This window comes from Podarcis muralis, chromosome 1, assembly GCF_964188315.1.
Source record: "Podarcis muralis chromosome 1, rPodMur119.hap1.1, whole genome shotgun sequence".
Lineage (NCBI taxonomy): Eukaryota > Metazoa > Chordata > Lepidosauria > Squamata > Lacertidae > Podarcis > Podarcis muralis.
Genome location: NC_135655.1, coordinates 130328104 through 130351103, shown reverse-complemented (window position 1 = coordinate 130351103; position 23000 = coordinate 130328104). Strand labels below are relative to the sequence as shown.

At 45.2% G+C, this 23000-nt stretch overlaps 1 protein-coding gene and 1 long non-coding RNA gene across 5 annotated transcripts in view; one reads left to right on the top strand and one right to left on the bottom strand.

Moving 5' to 3' along the window:
* Positions 1 to 1546: 1546 nt before the first annotated feature.
* The window catches only part of PLEKHM3 (pleckstrin homology domain containing M3), a 95360-nt gene continuing 73906 nt past the window's right edge, over positions 1547 to 23000 (top strand). For 2 of the 4 annotated variants that reach the window (XM_077918415.1, XM_077918429.1), the window contains exons 1-3: positions 1547 to 1692; positions 17378 to 17528; positions 18486 to 19371. In XM_077918415.1, coding sequence (XP_077774541.1) covers positions 18783 to 19371 — 589 coding nt within the window. In that variant the 5' untranslated portion in view covers positions 1547 to 1692; positions 17378 to 17528; positions 18486 to 18782. Of the gene's footprint in view, positions 1693 to 15639; positions 15839 to 17377; positions 17529 to 18485; positions 19372 to 23000 lie in introns of those variants that run through there. The other 2 variants (XM_077918417.1, XM_077918425.1) reach the window with 2 other exon arrangements.
* LOC144325428 (uncharacterized) lies at positions 11680 to 12428 on the bottom strand. The gene is made up of 2 exons (XR_013390574.1): positions 12278 to 12428; positions 11680 to 12002 (listed from the first exon to the last, which is right to left on the bottom strand). It is a non-coding gene; the product is annotated as an uncharacterized LOC144325428 (long non-coding RNA).

Sequence of the window (23000 nt, the reverse complement as noted above, 5' to 3'; positions counted from 1 at the left end):
ATTACAATAAATCACTTAAATACTTTTAGCTCTGCTGAGCCTGCGACTTCCCTCCAACTCTTCAGCGAGTATCCCTTATTTTCTTGTATTGCGTATTCTATTTTTTTAACTCTTATATCTGTCATACATTGTAAGAGCTATTTCAGTCCTGCCAGTGTTCTTAGATTTTTACAATTATCCATTATAGTGTTATTATTATTACCAGCTATCACTAGTTGTTTATTCCTGTTCCATACCCTCCAACATTTCTCCGACGAAAATAGGGACATCCTATTCCATAATAAACAAAGGTCCGTATAGTTCAAGCTATGGTTTTCCCAGTCGTGATGTATGGAAGTGAGAGCTGGACCATAAAGAAGGCTGATCGCCGAAGAATTGATGCTTTTGAATCATGGTGCTGGAGGAGACTCTTGAGCGTCCCATGGACTGCAAGAAGATCAAACACAGCCATTCTTAAGGAAATCAGCCCTGAGTGCTCACTGGAAGGACAGATCGTGAAGCTGAGGCTCCAATACTTTGGCCAACTCATGAGAGGAGAAGACTCCCTGGAAAAGACACTGATGTTGGGAAAGATGGAGGGCAGAAGGAGAAGGGGACGATGGAGGACGAGATGGTTGGACAGTGTTCTCGAAGTTACTATCATGAGTTTGACCCAACTGCGGGAGGCAGTGGAAGACAGGCGTGCCTGGCATGCTCTGGTCCATGGGGCCACAAAGAGTCGGACACGACTAAACAACAACAACATTCCATAATAATAATAGTAACAATAATATTTATACCCCACCAACCCCCATCTGACTGGGTTGCCCCAGCCACTCTGGGCGGCTTCCAACATATATAAAAACATAATAAAACATCAAACATTACAAAAACTTCCCTTCAGATGTCTTCTAAAGGTTGGATGGTTACTTCTCTTTGCTTGGGGGTCGCATAACTCCATACCCTCTAACATTTCTCTGATAAAAATAGGGCTGTCCTAAGGAAAGTGGGACATTCTGGGATCAAATCAGAAACCAGGACGGCTTCTGTAAATCCGGGTCTGTCCCTGGAAAATAGGGACATATGGGGGGCAGGGGGGGCAGTGGCCCCCCTCTAAATCAAGTAAATCAATAAAAAAGTACTTTAATAACTGAGGTTCTTTCACCCCTAACAAAAATCCTGGCTATGCTGGAGGGTCTGCATTGTTTTTTATTATTATTATTATTATTATTATTATTATTATTATTATTATTATTATTATTATTATTATTATTATTATTATTATTATTATTATTTTGTTATACTATTATTATTACTACTACTACTTTTTTTAGGTGGTTGTTTTTGTTTTTATTATGTATTTTGTGATTTTGTACCTTGATTGTATTTTGTGAAGTGCCCTGAGGACACCCCCCGGGTATACGGCGGTCTAATAATAATAATAACAATAATAATAATAATAATAAAAAACAATCGTCATCATGATCTTTATGTTGGGCGGGGCTGAGGAGTGCGGAACAGGCTGCCTGCCGGAACCTTCTTGCCGGTTCCGGTTTCCCTGGCTGCTGCGGGGAAGCGTTTGAGGCGAACACCGGGGCCAGGGCAGCTTGTAAACAGAGAGAGCCGAGGCGGCGGCGGCGGCGGCTAAGGCTGAGGGCGGTTGCCGGTGTCTGTGGCCGCTGGCGGAGGGAGCGAGGAGGACGGGAAGAGAAGGCAAGGGAAACCTGCGGGAATAAATGCGGGACCCCCGGGCGGCGCGTGTCCGGGTCGAGGCTGCTTTGTGGCTTGAGCCCCTTTGCGGCTGAGTCCCTGGAGGCTCCGCAGATGGGAGTGGAAAGGCCGGCTCTGCCCCTGACCATCCCGAAGGTCCAGCCTGGGCGTTTATGGCGCCTTCCTTATTGTGCCAGGTGCCCTCTTTGCTCTGCAGGCTCTGCAGCCTGGCACTTTTAGGAGGCGGGCATCCTTATAAAATCAAGCAGCTTGGGGGTTTGTTGTTGTTGTTGTTGTTGTTGTTGTTTGTTGTTGTTTGTTGTTGTGCATTTCTTGTGTCTGGCTCTGTATTCATCCTCTGCCCCCCCCCGTCCTCCCCTCCCCTCCCAGCTCCTTAAATTATGCAATATTAGGTCATCCCATGGATGCAGTTACAGCTTTCACCAAAGAAGCCACGGCAGTAACTGCAGGACAAGCACAAAGCTGTGCAGTCGGCTTAAGCCTTTTATGTAAACTGTGTTTTGTCGTTGTTGCTGCATCTAATATATATTCGTTCTCTTCTCTATGTAGTGTTTAACCTGCCCTTCTTCCAAGGTGGTGTGTAAGAGGCTCCTATCCCCCTCTCCCCGTCCCCATCCTACTTGTATCGTTGCAACAACCCTATGGAATAAATTGAATTCCTTTAAACTGAATGATGGCAGGTGCCTCGAAATCACTCAGTGAACTTTGTGGTGCAGTGCAGATTTGAGGCTGGGTCTCCCTGTTTCAGGCAAGACTCTACAAGAATAGCTCTCTAGCACAATACATGTGTACCACATATGTGGTGCCCTCTGAAGGCATGCAGATTGTTGAATCAGAGTTAAAAGCATATTAATGTTCTCTTTGATTATTATTTTTTAAGCATTATGGAAAATAGTTTACTATGTGTGTTCTGAGTGTACCATGCTACCCAGGCTTCCTTGAGAACGCACATATTTTTACTCCAGAATGCAAAGTGTGAAAAAGGAGGAGGTTATAGTTATTATTTTGGGGCAAGACGGTTCGAAAGTCTTATTTTTTCAAATAATGGACTGGCTGTGATTATCTGTTAAACATTTGGCTAGTTCAGATGGCAACCTTGAGCTAGGTTAAGAGCTTTGAGAACTGAAAGAAGAAAAGTCACTTTATCCAGGGACAGTCTAAATATGTATTGGCCTGTTCCTACATAATGTGGTATTAGTGTGTGAAAATAGTCAAGATCCAATGATCCCCAGATATGCCCTCCAAATGATGTCAGGCATCTTCACTTGGTAGCAAGTGGCCAATAGGCAGGTGCAAAATGTGCCTGGCGCCTGGCTAATTTTGAATGTGTGTTTGTATATGTGTGTGTGTGTGTGTGTGTGTGTGTGTACAGACACACACAGAGATGTACACACACATATATGCACATACATAAACACACACCCATACATATATCTAATTGATGTTAATAAGACTGGTTACTCATGAGCAAGTGTGATTAGGATTAGCATTTGTTCTGTTTTTAATCCAGTATAGGCTGCAGTCCTAACTGCAAGTGACTTCCATTGAACTTGCTGGTTCTTAAGAGGATATGTATAGGATTGCATTGTTAGTTACTTGAATCCCAGTAGTTTTCACTGCCACAGATTCTTTCACAATAACCATAAACTATATAATACACCATTCTCAGGGACTTCCGGCGAGGCAGCATGGCGGCAGCAGCAGAAGAAAAGAGCTCCTGAAGCCAGCCAGAGTAAAAGGCTCTGGTGACCGATTCCCGGACCCCCCAGAACTGCTGCTGCCAGCACTGCCAACGGAGAGGAATTGGGGGTGCCCGGGCATCTATCAAAGGAGCCAAAACACCCCCCCACGACCTTGATTGAGCCGGAAAGGCACCCGACCCCCCCCCAACAGCCGAGAGGAGCTCCAAAACCCGGAGGACAGTGGAACTAACGCAAAGAGGGAGAAAGAAAGGGAGAGAGAGGAAGAAGAAGAAAGAAAGAAAAAGGAGCCCCAAATTTACCGTTGCTGCCCCCATCTCTGCCGACGGGAAAGCAGAGGAGAGGTAGGTGAGCACGGTGAAGGCAAAATAGGCTTCGGGGAGGAAGGAAAAAAAAAACAAAAACGCACGTGGCTGAGCCCTACCGGGAGCTCCAGCGGCAAGGAGAACACAGAGAAGCTGCATAACAAAGGAGACCACAGAAAAGAAAAAACAACCTCCCCCCACTTTTTTTTTAACACCCCCTTTTTTTAACCCTTTCCTCCCCCTCCCTCCCTCCCTTTAAAGAAAATATATATATACATCTTTCTTATCCCTCCCCCCCCATATACCTACTTTTACCACTTTTCTTTTTAAAAGAGGGGCCACTGCTGCTGCAGCCACCCTTTATTTGAATCTTTACTTTTATTTCTATCTTTTCTACTCACTATTTAAAGACACACTTTTCCACACACACATCCTCAATTTAAACCTCATTTTATTTCCACCTCAAACCCCCCTCTTAAGATTTAAAATGGCAGTACCCAGAAAACAGCCCTGAACCATCACAGGCCATTTCCTGGGACTGCCACTCCGCCCCAGACTTTCCACTCTCTTTTACCTACCCTCTTTTACCTATACTTTACTCATTTAAAAAAATAAATAAAAATAAAAAGCTTTATTTAAAGACACCCCCCCTTTTTTTTTTTTACCTTTAATTCTCATTTTTATCTTTTACCCGTACATTTTTGGTTGCTTTTCTGCAGACGGAGAGTGGTGGCGGTGGTTGGGGGGACATATTATTATTATTATTTTTTAAAAGACAGAGCAGAGCCATACAATTATTCTTCTTTTCTTTCTCTTTTTAAAGCTCTTGTTCGCCTGCTCCTGAGGGGGGAATCTTTCGCCCCCAGCTACGACCACCACTCTCTTTTAAAACAAAAATTTCCTCCATATACCCATTTGGAGAACAAAAAATAACTGCATGGTTTTGTTTGATTTGTTTTTCTTAAGAATAATATTTCCCCCTGGTTATTGTTGTTATTTTTTGCTTGTGGGAAAGTAATTAAAAATGGAGGAAAATTAAACATATACCCTCTAATCTCTTGCATCTCTACCTGCTAACCCCCTTCCCTTTATATGAACTGTCTGTCCGTTAGTATACCCATCTCTACTTACCTGCCCCCCCCCGCCTCGGCGGCACCGCTGAGGCATCTACAGAAGCCCTAGAGAAGTTCTTAAAACACAGGCTAGAAGTGACACAAATGACCACCTAATCGAAACGCTCTGTAAAAGCCACCAGCCAACAAAGCCTGATCAGCTCAGCAACCCAACAATACCCAGGAATCACCACTGCCACAACTCCTAACCACCACACGCCCAACCCCAAGAGGACGCCAAGCCAACCTCAAACCAAAACCATCAGGGAGACCGAGATGACACCAACCAGGGAGATGGCAAACAATGCTAAGATGGTAGCTCCCCTTCAAGATGATGACCACCCAATAACGAAACGAGATCTGAGGGAAATGGAAGCACGATTAGAAGAAGCACTGAAGGCCACAATGGCTCCCATGCAGGTGCTAATCAACAATCTAACCTCCAAAGTGGAAGCTCTAGAGAACAAGAACCAAATGCAAGAAAGAATAATAGAACAATACCGGGAGGAGAACGCACGTGTGAACAAGAAACTGGACGAACTGGTAAACCAAATGGAAGCAGAACACAACGAGATGAAAATTAAGCAAGCCGACCTTGAAGACCGCAATAGACGTTGTAACATCCGCTTCCGCAACTTTCCTGAAAAAACAGAGGAGAAAAGCCCAGCAGACCTAATTATACGCTGGCTGAAAAACACAATCCCAAGCCTGAAACTTGAGGCAGAGGACTTGGAGAGGGCTCACAGAGCCCTAAAACCTATGCCAAAACCCAGCGCCCCCCCGAGAGACATCATTGTATGTTTCACACGCTACCGAAAGAAGGAAGAAATATGGCACCAACTCAGAAACTCAAGCAACCTTCGATATGGAGAAACCCCCATTCTGGCCTTACAGGACCTATCTCAGGATACCCTAAACCGGAGGAAAAGCCTGCGCCCATGCACCCAGCGTCTCCAACAAGCAGGGATCAAATACCGATGGGGCTTCCCCTTCCGCCTCATTGTAACAACGAACACAACACAACACATGGCTACCAACATACCTGAGGCCCTGCAACTACTAAAGAACCTTGAACTCGACCTCCCGCCGGAATGGAAACCGACAAACCCACCAAGCGACAGCCCCAACCACGAGGAAACAACAGCAAACAACTGGACAATGGTACAGAAGAAAAAGATACAACAGAAGCGGCGCAACAACGCAAACCAATACAGGCAAGCATCATGCTCAGAACCGTCCCGCCGGCCATACGACACAAGAAACCAGACCAAGATCAACCAAACCAACTCATCGCAGATGGACAACCCTACAACAACAACAACCCCGGCTGAAAGAAGCAACCAGGAAAAAACCACAAACTGAAGGATTGGTGATTCCCCCCCCTTTTTTTCCCCTCCCCCCCCAAAACATAGATTTAGTTAACACCATCAACACCCCCCCCAGCCCCGCACCCCCACAGAAATCCCCACCCCAACACCAGTCCAGACGACCTCAACCACATTCCCCATCACCCACACCTTCAACATCCTCATACTCCATACTAAGGAAAAACAACTCCAACCTTAATAACACAACCCACAATCAGGCTAAAATCTGATACCCAACCAGCACTATGGTGGCACCAGAGCGTACCAGCACCCACATCCCCACCCCAACACACCAACAATGTTGCTCATAATACTGGCAACACTGCTTACAAACCTTATACCTGACAGCGACGTTACAAAGTCACTTCACACTGTCTCGCTGATCACCCCCTATCGCAGACAACAGGGGGGACGGCCTGTCCTTGAACACGGCCTTCCACACCAGCTGAGACCTAGGACCAACTGGCTAAATGCCAGATGGCCCAAAATACCCCAAACAAACACCTATATGACTACATATAGGAAACTCCCTACAACTTACCCCCTACTCTTTAACCCAAATCTCACTCTAATCCTACTAGCCCCCCACCCACCACACCCTAGGTCAGCGCAACCCCACTGGTTCTTTAAACAACACGAAGAGAGAGACACAAGACAACCCGAACGGGTTGGCAGGGAATCGCCCCACATAATAGACAAACAAAATGGCTAACCTAAAAGCAATTACATTAAACGTGAGGGGGCTGGGAAACCCCATCAAAAGAAAACGCATCACCTCATACATAAACACCATGAAACCACACATCACCTTCCTACAAGAAATACACAATCCACCCAAAGGCAGCAAACTCCTGAGCGACCCCCGCTTTAGTCAACAGTGGGTCGCACGAGGCTCAGGGAAAGCCCGTGGTGTAGCCATAATACTCAGTAGGGACCTGAACTTCACTGCCACAACAGTCCTCAAGGACAAAAAAGGCAGATTCATTTTCGCTAAAGGGACACTAGATGGCAAAATCAAACTGACAATCGGCTCCATATATGCCCCAAACACGAAACAACTAGAATTCTTCCAGAAAACACTAAACAAATTCCTCTCCTTCTCTGAAGGGGAAGCAATCCTAGGAGGGGACCTCAATCTAAATATGAAAGGTATATCCCTGAAAGATATCCACCCCACAACCCCATGGGCAACCTTCCTCCGAAGGAAACCCCCAACAACCAGGAACTCTTACAAGTTACTAAAAATGCTAAAAAACAGGGGTCTCTATGACATTTGGGGTGAGCAAAACCCGGGAGACATCAGCCATACATTCCAATCGGGACGCCATGATACAGTGTCCAGACTGGACAGCATTCTACTCACACAGGGTCTGATTCCCTCAGTAGAATCAACAAACATAGGTAACATTAAAATCACAGATCACGCCCCAGTAGAAGTCACTGTTAAAATAGGAGAAGGAACACAAACCACCCCATCCTCGTCCTTCAGTCCCATCCTAACTACAAACAAACAAATTAGAGAGAGTCTCACAAAAACCCTCCAAAACTACTTCAAAGAAAACGATGTAAACAATACAACAACCCCCCTCCTATGGGACGCAATGAAAGCGGTCACCAGAGGAGCTTGCATAAAAGAGAAAACATTCCTTAAAAAACAAACCTCCTCAAAAATTAGCAAAATAGAACAAGACATCACAGCCCTCTCATCACGCTACAAACAAACAGGATCTAAAAAACTCCTCAAACTTATAGAACAGAAAAGGAGAGAACTAGACTCCTTAGAAATCAACAAAACAATGATCAACATTCTATACTCTAAACAACGTTTCTATGAATATGGAGGGAAAAACTCCAGATTACTAGCAAATAGATGTAGGAAAAAAGCACTCAAAACAAGAATACACTGCATCACCAAAAAAGACGGCAACATAACATTCTCCCCCAAAGAAATAATTTCAGAATTTGCAGAATTTTACTCCAACCTATACACCTCCCATAACCCACCAGAGAGGGAAATCAAAAAATTTCTAGCAGGACTGACCATGCCTACCCTAACTGATGAGGAACAGGAATTCATGGATAGCCCTATCACCCCAGAGGAAATAGATGCGGTCCTCAAAAACTTGAAACCACACAAAGCCCCAGGCCCAGACGGCTTCACAGCAGAATTCTATAAGAAATTCAAAGAACCCTTGATGCCCTACATGACCCGCCTATTCAACGACATCATAAAAGGAGGCCCCATCCCCAAAACCTGGACCCACTCCAAAATAGTCTCCATCCCAAAACCACTAAAAGACAGCCTCAAAGTAGAATCATACCGCCCAATCTCATTAATAAACCAAGACTACAAGATATTCACATCAATCTTGGCCAACCGCCTAAAAATCTTCCTACACAAGTTAATAGCCCCAGACCAGACTGGCTTTGTCCCTGGCCGCAATATAACAGACCCCATCAGGAAACTACTGAACCTGATCGAACACAGCAAGGCAACCAAACTCCCATTGACAATTATGTCCCTAGACATACTCAAAGCCTTTGATTGCTTGGAGTGGAAATACATATTAGCAGTACTAACTAACATGAAATTTGGCCCCAACTTCCTACAAATCCTCAAACAAATATACTCCCAAGCCTCAGCAAAATGCAGAACTAACAATATGGATTCTAACACTATAGCTATCCAAAGAGGCACGAAACAAGGATGCCCACTGTCTCCCTTCTTATTTATCCTGGCTCTGGAACCCCTAGCAATCCGCATCCGAGCAGCCGCAGACATCAAGGGAGTGGAAATAAAAGGCAGGACCTATAAATTAGGGCTCTTTGCAGATGACCTAATGGTCACAACACCAGACCCCATAAGCACAGCAACCTCCCTAATCAGAGAACTCAACGCATTTGCAATGGTGTCGGGCCTACAGGTAAATTTCACAAAGTCAGAAGCTATGTGCTTCAACACCCCTCCTCACACCCAAAAAGAACTCACGAAGGTCACCAAAATAAAACTTTGCCACACCAAGTTCAGATACCTAGGGGTACAAATAACCAGAAACCTCAATAAATTATACCTCCACAACTACAAGCCCCTGTGGCGACAAATTAACAAAGACCTAAAGAGATGGAATAACATGAATTTCACTCTCTCAGACAAAATAGCCATGATCAAAATGATCACACTCCCAAAACTAACCTACCTATTCCAAACCCTCCCAATCTGGATCCCCTCAACCCAACTTCACAGTTGGCAGAGAAAACTACACTCTTTCATCTTCTCACATAAAAAACCAAGAATAAGCCCCAAATACCTGCACCTCCCCACCTCAGAAGGAGGATGGGGAATCCCCAACATAGAAGCATATTACAACGCCAACCAAATACGCCATATAATCCCATATATACTAGAAGATGAGACAAAACAATGGGTACACCTAGAGAGGGACACAATTGAAAACACCTGCACCACAACATACCCACTCCTCCCAAACAAACTAAAGAAAATTCCCACAACACTTAACAGGTACACACAGACCATGCTCAAAGCATGGAAAACACAAATAGGCAAACTATCCCCAACCCCATCCCCACTAATCCCCCTGGCATACCACCCATTATTCCACCATGCAGCACAAAACCTCAAGATAAAAACCTGGCGAACCAAAGGCTTGTATCGCCTAATAGACTTTTATAAAAATAACAAACCCTTGTCAACACAAGAAATACAAGACAAACTAGAAGACACCCAAATGCCCTGGTTAACACAACACCAACTACATGCCCTCTTAAACAACCCAACAGTAAAATCAGCAGCAACTAGGCCCCTGACAACCTTCGAAAACCTCCTCCTAACAACAAAGGGAAACGGTAAAGGGATGGTATCCGCAATATACAAAATACTACTCCAAAATCTCGCAAATCCCCTAGACGCAATCAAAAATCAATGGGAGAATGACATAGGCTATGAGATAAACCCCACTCAATGGACCAGAATGTGGTCTAAACCCCCCTTTAAATCCATATCAACGAAAAGAAAAGAACTCACACTGAAACTCACCTACAGGTGGTACCTAACACCAAGGAAACTAGCGCTAATACACCCAGGAACCTCACCAAAATGCTGGAGAGGGTGCACCTCCACAGGCACATACTTCCACATGTGGTGGGAGTGTCCCAAAATCCAACTATTCTGGACAACAGCCATACAAGAAATTTGTAAAATAACTAAGCAAGTAATAGACACCACCCCAGAATTGGCCCTACTAAACATCTTCCAAGACAACAATGCCCATTTACACCACAAAGAACTCATAACCCACCTGCTCTCAGCAGCCAGAAACACCATAACCAGACACTGGAGAGACCTGTCAGGAGTAAGCATGGACCAATGGTATCAAATAGTATGGGAAACAGCCCTACTAGAAAAATTAACTAATAAACTGAAACTGACACGGGGACAAACAGAAGAAGATGCCTTCACCCCGGTATGGCTCCCCTTTATCACACACACAGCCCAACAGGACAATGACAATAATCCACCAACAGCATACAAATCAATATGGCTAACCTGATCCAAAACACCCACCCACCTCACTCACACACGAAAACAAAGATCACCACAGCCAATCACAAGCAAACAATCACACCCTAGGCCAACCCCAACCTCTCTCACCACCAAAGGAACACAAGTGAACAACACAAGCACGCTGACACCAAACTCTACACACATTAAACATAATAGAAACACCGCCACCCAATCCCACCCTTATCCATCTTCCCTCTCTCCACCCCCCTTTCTCTTTTCTCTCCTTTTTTTATTTTTATTTTTATTTTCTTCTCCCCCTAATGCCTCAACAAATGAAACGGATTTGTAAAAATGTTACATGGGGAAAAATATATATGAGGCACTACACTTCTGTAAAACAAGAAAATCCTTAATAAAATATTAAAAAAAAAAAAAAAAAAAAATACACCATTCTCAGAATGACTGAATATCAAGTATATAAACTGTAGCAAAACTCCATCCTTGTGGACTGATATTGACTAGAGAGGAAGTGAGCCAGTTTGATCAACTTGCCAATCAAAAGCCAACTTTTCTGCTATGGAGTTGTTAGGACATACAGTGGTGCCCCGCAAGACGAACGCCTCGCAAGACGGAAAACCCGCTAGACGAAAGGGTTTCCGTCGCGGAGGCGCTTCGCAAAACGAATTTCCCTATGGGGTTGCTTCGCAAGATGAAAAAATCTTGCGCGTCCCCGCGGTTTTTTCCGCTCCCCCCCCTTTTCCTAAGCCGCTAAGCCGCCTATCAGCTGTTCCGCTGATAACCCGCTTAACAGCTGATCGCGAAAAGCCGCTAGACAGCTGTAGCGCTAATCCGCTAAGCTGTCAATGGGCTTGCTTCGCAAGACGAAAAAACCGCTAGGCGAAGAGAATCGCGGAACGGATTCTTTTCGTCTTGCGAGGCACCACTGTACTTTATAGGAGACAGTACATTCACCTGTCATTTAATAGTGCTCTTTAAGGTAGCCAGGGATAGAACTCCCTCCAAGATTGGGTTGGAGCAGAGGAATATAAGGCAGGTAGGCATGTTTATAAAAATGTTGTGGGCTAGTAACTGTTGTAAACTTATTTACAAGGCTGCACTATAGTATGTCAGTACTTTGTTCAGAGTATCCCCCCTTTCAGTCTAGGATGCAGGCCATGGAATAATCCAGATGAAAGTGAAGGATTCAACAGTTGCGAATTGGATTCAGTAGAAAGAAGAGGAGGAGTCTATTTATCTTCTCTTTTCCTGGGCTGCACATGGCTATTCTGCAGAAAGAGAGAAAAATAAGACCATTTAAATGTTGCACATTCGTCTTTAAAACTGCCCTGAAAATGGGGGTTGGAATAATCCTCCTGGTTTTTGATGCTGGCAAATATTTGAAATATTTTCCTGTTTTGGTTATAATATTCTCAATAGCATAATTTCCTTTTACTTAGGATCTAAGTTCTGTTGAATACACAGAGAATTCCTTTTGCTTAAATTACGCACAGGCATGCCCCTAGCATCCAAAAGACAGTGCTGCAGCATCTTTTGAAATTACCTGATTTATTCATTTTTGCTGCCACAGATTCTCTCACGTGAAGCAGTATAACAGACTCCACATTTCTTTTCCTTCCTGGTTCAGTTACAGGAACTGGAAGTATAGAAAAAGGGAGTATGGTTATAAACAGCCATCTCATCATCAGCCTCCCTGCTTAATGACCTCATCTCTAGCAATGTCCGCATGACTTGCTTTTGTTTTTTTGCTGAGCATAGATGATGCTTCAGAGTTGCCTCCATGGCAAAAAGAAAATGCACACATATGCATGGCTTTGTTCTGTTAGTAAGAGAATTCCAAGGTCAATGTATTTTTGTACTAACTGAGTACTCAATCTCTCTGAGAGTGAAACAGGGTCTGTTTATCCAGAACTGAAACATGTAGCCTGTTAGAGAAAACACTGATGACTAAGTACAGTGGTACCTCGGGTTACATACGCTTCAGGTTACAGACGCTTCAGGTTACAGACTCTGCTAACTCAGAAATACTACCTCAGGTTAAGAGCTTTGCTTCAGGATGAGAACAGAAATCGTTCTCCGGCAGTGCGGCGGCAGCAGCAGCAGGAGGCCCCATTAGCTAAAGTGGTGCTTCAGGTTAAGAAAAGTTTCAGGTTAAGAATGGACCTCCAGAACGAATTAAGTACTTAACCCGAGGTAAAAAGGTAAAGGTAAAGGGACCCCTGACCATTAGGTCCAGTCGTGGCCGACTCTGGGGTTGTGGCGCTCATCTCGCTTTATAGGCCAAGGGAGCCGGCGTGCAGCTTCCGGGTCATGTGGCCAGCATGACTAAGTCGCTTCTGGCGAACCAGAGCAGTGCACGGAAATGCCGTTTACCTTCCTGCTGGAGCGGTACCTATTTATCTACTTGCACTTGACGTGCTTTCAAACTGCTAGGTTGGCAGGAGCAGGGACCGAGCAACAGGAGCTCACCCCGTCGTGGGGATTCGAACCGCCGACCTTCTGATCGGCAAGTTCTAGGCTCAGTGGTTTAAGCCACAGCGCCACCCGCGTCCCAGGGGACCCCTGGTACTGATAGTTTAATCAGAAGTGTTTTGGGTATGTGTGTGTGAGGAAGGTTTCTTAGAAGCCAGCAGCAGCAGTTGTGCTAAATAGTGTATTCGAAAAAGACAAGGGTTTCCAGGATGTTCTCTGACTGCTTCTCAGTGTTGCTGTGTTGATAGGAAGATTCGGTACCTTGAGCCTTGGGTATAAATGCTTATTCTGGGTGACGACATGAAAGGTCACTGCATGACATGATTTCCCTGGTGAGTCAGTGTTTTGCTTTGCATTCAACCTCTGAACTGAGCCACTTCTTCTTTTCCTTGTCACCTGCTCCTGAGTGGTTTCAGACTGGAAGTCAGACTGACAGTAACACAGAGGGATAGTCAGCCTGGATAGTCAGCCCTGCTTACCAGAAGCTGCTCTAACAGAGCTTTAGAGAAGTGCTCCTGTATATGCCAAACAGTTCTGTTTCTTTTTTCATTTTCTGCATTTAAAGTCATGCATGTGAGAGAGACTGAAATTGCTGCTGTAGTATGAATTACTGTTGCTACATCTATCGCCATGGAGAGTGATGGATAATCTTTAGCTGACTAACACTAACACTAACATTGATAGATTTTCTCAGGCTCCTTTAATCTTGGATCATTTCTCACTGGTTTAATTCAGAATGGGTTTGTTGTCTCCATAGTGCTAAGATTACTCTGGTTTTCCCTGCATATAGATATGCTGTAGATGAAGCCGTGCTGAATTCAGATTTCGGCTTTTAGATGTGTGCAATTCAGTTCTATGTAGAAAATATACAGGTAGCTGAGTCGACCTATAAGAAAAATGCCAAATATTAGGGCACTACTTTTATTAGGCCAGCCAAAATTGCACAGTATTTTATGACATTTTTATTGGCCCAATAAAGGCATTGCCCTAATATGTACAGTGGTGCCTCGCAAGACGAAAAGAATCCGTTCCGCGAGTCTCTTCGTCTTGCGGTTTTTTCGTCTTGCGAAGCAAGCCCATTAGCGGCTTAGCGGATTAGCGCTATTAGCGGCTTAGTGGGTTTAGCGGATCAGCTGATAAGTGGCTTGGCGGCTTAGCGGATCAGCTGTTAAGCGGCTTAGCGGATCAGCTGATAAGCGGCTTAGCAATCAGCTGTTAAGCGGCTTAGCGGATCAGCTGATAAGCGGCTTAGCGGCTTGGGAAAAAGGGGGGGGGGGAGGAAAAAACCCCTGCAGGAACTCGCAAGACATTTTCGTCTTGTGAAGCAAGCCCATAGGAAATTCGTTTTGCGAAGCACCTCCAAAACGGAAAACCCTTTCGTCTAGCGGGTTTTCCGCCTTGCGAGGCATTCGTCTTGCGGGGCACCACTGTATTTAGACAGGTTTGCTAGTTCAGGGGCATGGAAACTAGAGGGAAAACTGTTAGGCTGAATAAAGTGAAATCTCCCATAACATCTGAAGTCTCCACTCACTCCTACAACAGAAACTGCCAATACATTTTTTCAGCATGTCTTTCAGGCACTGAGGAATAGGAATTTGCTTTTGAAAAGCAGGCCTTTCTCTTCTTTAGGACTCTCACTGAACCCTGCAGAATGGATGGATAAACAGTTAAAGCACCGAGGGTCAGATAGACTGCTGCTGCTGCATACGGTGGTACCTCGGGTTAAGTACTTAATTCGTTCCGGAGGTTTGTTCTTAAGCTGAAACTGTTCTTAACCTGAAGCACCACTTTAGCTAATGGGGCCTCCTGCTGCTGCCACGTGATTTCTGTTCTCATCCTGAAGCAAAGTTCTTAACCCAAGGTACTATTTCTGGGTTAGCAGAGTCTGTAACCTGAAGCGTATGTAACCCGAGGTACCACTGTACTCTCTTTATGCCCTGCAGCTCTTCAAGCTTCAGGCAGTCTCTGGGTCTGAATCTGGTAGCCCTCTTTCTGAACTGCTGAAACCGAAGTTGGCAACAAGAATCCAGGGGCTCCTGTGATCAGCTACCTAAACCAGGTGTGGGGAACCTTAGGGCTGCCAGATGTTGCTGCACTGTAACCCCCATCAGCCCCAGCAAGCATGACCAATGGCCAGGGATGATGGGAGTTGTAGTTCAGCAGCATATGGCAGACCTAAGGTTCCCCACACCTGGTTTAATTTGCCCATGCCAGTTTCCAGGCTACTCTTGTGTCCTTAATAGTGAACTCTGCTACTTGACTTAGAAGCAGAACCCAGGATAGAGCCATGGAGGTAGCAGGCTTGGTGCCAAGGGACAAAATAAACAGGTTGCAGCCTCCTCCTTAGTTCAGAGAGGGAGAAAACTACCACTTGCCAAGACAGTGATATCACTCAGGTGTGGGGGTATTTACTTCACACACACACACACACTCCAGCGTTATCCACAAGTGCATGTCTTTATTTTCACTGTCATCAGCAAACAGTTGCCACTTTCCAGTGTTAGAAATCAGCCAAGTGCCAGGCGCGTTTTGCGACTGGCATGGATCAAATTGTGACCAGGTGGAGATACCTGGATGCAAGGTTGGCGACTGACATCTCCACCTGGTTTTCCCCTCCAGCTTTCTTAAGCAGGTAAGCAGAAGAGGTTATTTATTGCGTCAGTCTTCCACATTTTTCTCCAAGGAGTACATGGTTCACCCCCCTCTTTAGTCAGTCCCTACAATGACCCTGTGAGGTAGGTTAGGAGGCTGTGACTGACTCCAAGTGAGCTTCATGACTGAGTGGGGATTTGAACCCTGATTTCCAAAGTTCTAGTCCAACACTCTAACCACTACACCCCACTGTCTTCCTAGAGTCCTTCTGCCATGGGGCAGCTCTGTAAATTAAGTAGGAAAATAAATACAGTGGTACCTTGGGTACGCGGGTGGCGCTGTGGGTAAAACCACAGTGCCTAGGACATGCCGATCGTATGGTCGGCGGTTCGAATCCCCGCGGCGGGGTGAGCTCCCGTCTTTCGGTCCCAGCTCCTGCCCACCTAGCAGTTCGAAAGCACCCTTAAAAAGTGCAAGTAGATAAATAGGTACCGCTTTATAGCGGGAAGGTAAACGGCGTTCCGTGTGCTCTGCTGGTGCAGGCTCGCCAGAGCAGCGATGTCACACTGGCTATGTGACCCGGAAGTGTCTGCGGACGGCGCCAGCTCCTGGCCTCTAGAGTGAGATGAGCGCACAACCCTAGAGTCTGTCAAGACTGGCCCGTACGGGCAGGGGTACCTTTACCTTTACCTTACCTTGGGTTAAGACCTTAATTCGTTCCGGAGGTCCGTTCTTAACCTGAAACTGTTCTTAACCTGAAGCACCACTTTAGCTAATGGGGCCTCCCGCCGGAGCACGATTTCTGTTCTCATCCTGAAGCAAAGTTCTTAACCAGAGGTACGATTTCTGGGTTAGCGGAGTCTGTAACCTGAAGCGTATGTAACCTGAAGCATCTGCAACCCAAGGTACCACTGTATGGGGAAAGCAAACTATATTTTCCTTGAAGCTTGACTTGGTTTTATCCTGGGTTGTTTCATTTGATGTTTAAATGTGTTGTAAACTGCTTTGAGATTTTTTTCTTCTTTAAAACATAAAGTGGTATAGAAATGAAATAAACAACAACAAACCCGGCCGGGGGGAGGGGGGCACCTAGTCATACCGCTGTAGTGACGGTAATCTAGATTTAAGGTGCCATTTGGTGATTATCTTATATTATTTGAGTTTCTAAACACTGCCTCTCTCTCTTATGGGGAAGAGAACAGTGCTGCATTTGTGTGGTGGGTGGGAGGACACACTATTGTGGTGAGGGCAAAACCAGCGGTGACGCTGGTTGGCCTTCCGCTGACAGACCTCTCACAAGGGGATAGAGTATATTTCTGGCCCAGAGCACACGAAGATGTATTGCATTTCCCCAGAGCAGTATACAGGCTCACACTCTGCCTGTCATTACGTTGGACATTTTGTCAGTAATAACAAAGATGATAGGTTTCTTTCTTTCTTTTTCTTGGTCCGCCTTACCCTTTATTTGAAAACCGAGTTACCAACACTTCTGGGAATCTCCTTTGATTGTGGAAATCTCGCTGCATCGTGGTTTCTCCACTCTTGTACAATGACGCTGACTCATGTCTTCCCATCACAGGGCTTGCGATTTGCAACTGATAAATATTTTGGCAGTAAAATAGTTTTGGATGTACCCAAGTGATGCGGCAGAAAATGCTTACCATGCCAATCTAAGAAAAAGTGATCTCCAAGGCTGCATTTTACCTGGTGGATCTCCACGGGGCTTGATTGTGAGTAGACCTGTATAAGATTGCCATGTAAAAATAGCAGCGGATCAAAGCATTTTAGTCAGTTAACCTTGCACAGAGTATACTAAATTGTTCAATGTCTAGGCAGTTTAATTGCTAGCTTAAATTATGAAAATAAATCACAGTATTTATGGGCTGGTGGGTGTTAATTTGTGGCTATTTAAGTTACTAGATGTGTTTGGTCTGAAGAACACAAGAGTAGTTTAACTAGAAAATGGGGTCAATTGCTTTGACTGAATCAAGAGATGTAAACAAATTGTTTGTCACAGTGCCATTGGCACTGAAACCCTTTTCACAGGCAGCCACTCAAGTTAAAGAATAACAAACAGGGTATATACCTGCCCAGGAAATGTTCTGCAACGTATATTAATTAACAGTGCTGAGTGATAAATATGTATGTACTTGGACTTTGCCACAAAGGGCTTCTTAGGTCAAGAAAACACAATCAGGTGCAAGTGTGTCTTAGACAAAAGAAGTGTGATCAGTTGTAAAGAAAAAATATCTGTGAGGGCTATTAAGATAGAGACATCTCTGAAGTGTGTGTTCTTGGGACCAAAAAGCCTAAGGAGGAAAATATGGTTGTTGCCCCACTGATTCTTCTCCTCTCCCCAGAGCTTCAGAAGCCAAGTGTCTGTGAATGTTGGCTACCCCTTGAGCTCTCTACCTCGTCGCCTTGCATCTTCCCCCTCAGACTCCTAAACTCCGTTCCCTTTGCACCACTTTTTCTACAGCCTGAGGGAACTTGAAGCACTTGCAATCTTCCTTTAGTTAGTCTAGTGAAGTTATGGCCCATACTTGGAGAACCCTATAACATTTGAGTGTTGATAGGCGTTTTGCAGATAAGACATGCAGAACAGCATCTCTCTGCTGGTGTTCCACTCACCCTGTCTCTGGTGAGAGAGCAACTTCACTAACATGGTTTTGTAACATGTTTTACAGGAAAATCCAGATTCTGCGGACTTCTACTGCACAGCCAATTCCCTCCCATCCTATCTTACCATTTAGACTGGTAAGTCAGAGGGCAAGTTATTCTTCAGTAGCACGTTTACAAAGGGAAGACAAGCCAAACGTCTGAAGGCCAATGCCAGTTGCAACCCTAATCATTTAGCTCCCATCACCTCCTCGTTCAAGCAGTGTCAGAATCTTTCCAGAGACACCTTCCTCTTCTGTGCCTGGAATTTTTATGTTGTTTTTTGACAAAATTCCCCCAAAGTTTCTGGTCTGATTGCCAATAAAATGGAGGCGTTGGAGGTCGATGACATCAGCCCGGCCTTGGAAGTGACGGAAGATTTCTTTAGCACCTTTGATGCTAAACGAGAGAATGTGCAGCCACCAGAGGTTTATGGGGTCCAGGAAGTTCCTGAGCTGGTCGGCCACGAGGTGTTTAATAGGATTGCAGCCTGCGGAGACCTGAGGAACATCACTTTGGGGAAAACCAACCTCGTTTGGGAGCACTGCAAAAACGGACTCTTGGAAACCAAAGTGCAGACTGCAATTCCTGCCAAAGAACAGTTTGGAGTACAAAGGGGAATGGTTCCAGACAACCTCTCTTGGGTGGAACGGGGGGAGGCCTCGGCTTTTAACATCTGCCAGAGGAGGCGGGGTCGGCCCCGTTCTGTGAACGATATTATAGTGCAGAGTGAGGAAACGGCCACTTTCAAGCCAGGCCACAACCGGTCACGCTCAGACGTCAGCCACATAGACTGGGGTGTCATCTTAGCTGATGCTTCTTCACAGCAGCCGTCTAATCAAGACAATCGATGTCCTAAACTTTCATTTGCACCAACTGGATTCGAAAAGGGAGAGGACATTCAAGGGAACTCTGGTGAGTGCTTGATACTTTGCTACACCTGGCTTCCTTCTTCTTCTTCTTTTGGTTCCTATCTCTTTTCGAAGGCGGAAAGTGACAGGTTCGGTGAGGCAACACAATCCCAGGTTGGACTTGGAGCTGTGAACCTTCGAAATTCAGTTCCCAATTCCCACCATGGGTTGCAAAGGTTGTCTCAAGCAAGTTGCCCGTTTCTCAACCTTAAAAGCAGAGGAACTCAACTTGAGTTACGGTTGTAAATATAAATATTTCTGTGACACATTTGGCAGTAGAAGACTTTGATTCTGCAGCCTGTCTAAATTATGCTACCCAGCTCACTACAGTATCTGGAAGTAAGGGAGAGAATCTGGAGGATGCTCTGTTCGCTGATTCTTTCTATGAGGACAAAGGTAGTGACTTTGAATCCCAGGATGGTCAGCCCATGCAGTCCTGACACTATGGCTAATTTTTAGCACTTTAATTTATCAAATTATTTATATTTGGCCCAAGGAGCATCACAGTGTAAGGAAAACACTGTAAGTGCAATGACCTAAAATAATAAAAAATTAATAAAGGTGAAAGCATTAGCAATTATAAAAAGGCCAGGATTTGGGGTGTTGTTTTTTTAGTACAAAGGCTGCTAAAAGAAGAAATTATACTACAATGGGCCTGCAACTTTTGCTCATTTTACATATGTGATCACAACCTTATGTGTGTGTTAAATAAATAAATGGAGAGCAGGGAAAACTCACGTTACCCACTCTCCATGTATTTATTTCCCCCTGTCCCGTGCACCCAGTGGATTTTCCTTGCTTACTAGGATCTGGAAGGTTGCAAGAGGTCACTGAAATGCTCCCAGAGGTGCTCTTGGGGAAGGCTCTGGGAGTGCGGGGGGGGGGGGGGCGTGCGTTCCAGGGGTTCCTGATATTGCATGATTTTGCCTTTGCACATGTGCCCCTAGGACCGAACCCTCGCTTAAGTGGCGGGCCAACTGTATATTTTGTAGCATGGAAAGGGCTACTAGGAAAGGGCGACTTGGAAGATACGTTTGTTTTTTTTAAAACCAGTTTAAAAATCCAAAGTTTAGGTTGGATATGATGAGCACCTTTGAAGGGAGAGAGTTCCGTAGAACTGAACACAGTACTCCAGGGGTGGCCTGACCAAGTCAGACGATTCATGGAAAACAGGCCTATAAATGGAGATTAGGCATAAGAGCTAAATGGAACATCTGCATTGCAAGGCAGTCTGCCACTGGGGATGGGAAGCCATTGAGGAAGCATGGATGCCCCTCCATGCCATGTTCAAGCTTCCTCAAGGCACCTGTTCAGCCTTATATTGAAGCACTCACCTGATAGCCATGGGCAACAAGGGACTGCATGCCAACATGGTGCTCTCCATCCATCCTTGGCACCCAGGATAGCAACCAAGCAGGCTGCCTGAGGGGGAAACTCCTTTCCTCTCTGCTCAGCAGGGATGGGGCAGTTTTGCGGGGGGCTGGAGCTCTCAGTTCCCACAGCTGCCAGTCCTAGACAGGCTAGCTGCATTTCTATCCTTCCTTTGCAGGTATCTTTTGTGGGCTTCCTTACAAGGCTGTACCAGATGGATTTGGGGGCTGATTCCATCAGTCAGCTCTTCTATTATTTGCAGACCAGACCACCAATACAAGATTATTTATCCGTGATAAACATCCCAGGTTTTGCTCATGCCACTTTCAAATGTTTCCTCCCCAGTACCTGGGGAGACTATTTGAGCACAAAAGGAGAGAAATGTTGGCCTCTGTGAACAACTGTTTTTGAAACACAGCGTATGCAAAAAAAGATTGTAATGAGACCTAATACAGCAAGAAAAGGGATATAATCTGTAGATAAGAGGAATCTTATAAGGCTCTCAGCAGGTTGTTTTCTTCGCTGTTTTCTTCTTTTGGTCCTTATTTCTCAAGAAATTACTTTTTTTTTTTTTTAAAAGGAAGGCACCCCAGATGTAGGCTATTTGGCGTGATTATCTCCTATTTTCTATGATGGGCTCTGATTTGCTCTGCCTTGATTTAATTTCCTTGTTTGGGGAAAGAGTGAAGAGAAACGCTGCTTCCATTTTAGAGGGTGGACAGAAAGCACTCAGCGGAAAGGTATTATGCAGCTTTTGTACACCAGGCAGGTGAGGTGGCAGGAGGGAACCAGAGTGAAAGATTGGGGGGGGGGGCAGCTGTGATTCCACCTGTCTATGTCAGGAGCTGGCCACTTCTCAAATCAGAAGGGTCTGCTGCATTTGAATTTTAATCAAGCCGGCCACTGTCATTGTCCCAGTTTAAGTGGGAGCGGATGAAGCCAGTTCACAGGAGCTGGAGAGAAAAAGCTGGCAGAGAGACTGTCTGGCTGTGAAAGATGGGGAGGAGAGACAGCTCCTCTCTCTCTCTCTCTTTTTCAACAAAAGACAAGCAAGTCTCTGTGGGTAGCTAAAGGCAGGAGGGAGGGGAAACAGTGGTGAGTGTGGCATAAAACCTGTGAGAAGCCAGGAAGTGTCACCTATGGAAACAAGAACAACGGGCTGAAGTTTCACTTTGGGTCTGCGGTAGCCGCGCTGTTTCTCTTATTGGATGATTAACAGAAAGGGAAGGTAACTGTGGAATATATACGCATGATCGGCACTACAAAGGGATCCGTGTGGCTTTCAAATAAATTAATGGCTTTTGAGTTAGCGCAGAAATCCCAACGAATGTTAGGACCAGAGAGGGAAGGCAAATCAAATTGGTTGCTTCCTTATACCCTTGCCTCATCAACACTTTTTTTTTTAAAAGGCCTTTTCTTTTTCCAATTTAGATTGAATTTAATTAAACCCCCCCCACACTGCCCCAGCAGTTTATGTGAAATAAAGCTCCTTTTTGGAAGCTGGAGTTTTGGATGTTATGCACTCGCGTTACGGCAGGCGTGAAGATGCGTTGTTACTACACAAGCACCAAATCCAGTGCATGCTCAGCCTGGGAGGGAGACATACACATACCCAGGAAATGCAAAAGTGACAGGCACTCCCCCCAGCACCCCTGGCAGTTTTGCCATTCCCCACCAATCAGAAACTCTCTATCAGTGGCAACACCCAAATGTGGAGGGAGCCGATGAACTCACAATCGTGGCAATGCATCTCGAAAAACTCTGTGTCACTGCACACTCAATGTGCAAGGCAGTGCCATAGCACACCCCCCCTTTGTTTGAATTTCAACATCACATTATATCACCCACTAAACATCATGATATACCAAAGTGTCTGAAATAAGGATGCAACAATTTAGAGGCAAACGGGGTAATGTCCTGGCAACTGCTACTACTTAGGGTTCTAAAACTGATGCATTTTACTTATCTTTAACATATTGTTACATCTGTTATTTTATAGTACAACAGGGGCAGCAGGAATCAAAAGAGAAGCGACGACCGGCTTCATGGTTTTCCCCACATCACAATTTTTTACATAGCCCCCACCCCCACATCATGATTCACAATACAATGGTACCTCGGGTTACATACGCTTCAGGTTACAGACTCTGCTAACCCAGAAATAGTACCTCGGGTTAAGAACTTTGCTTCAGGATGAGAACAGAACTCGTGCTCCGGCAGCACGGCGGCAGCGGGAGGCTCCATTAGCTAAAGTGGTGCTTC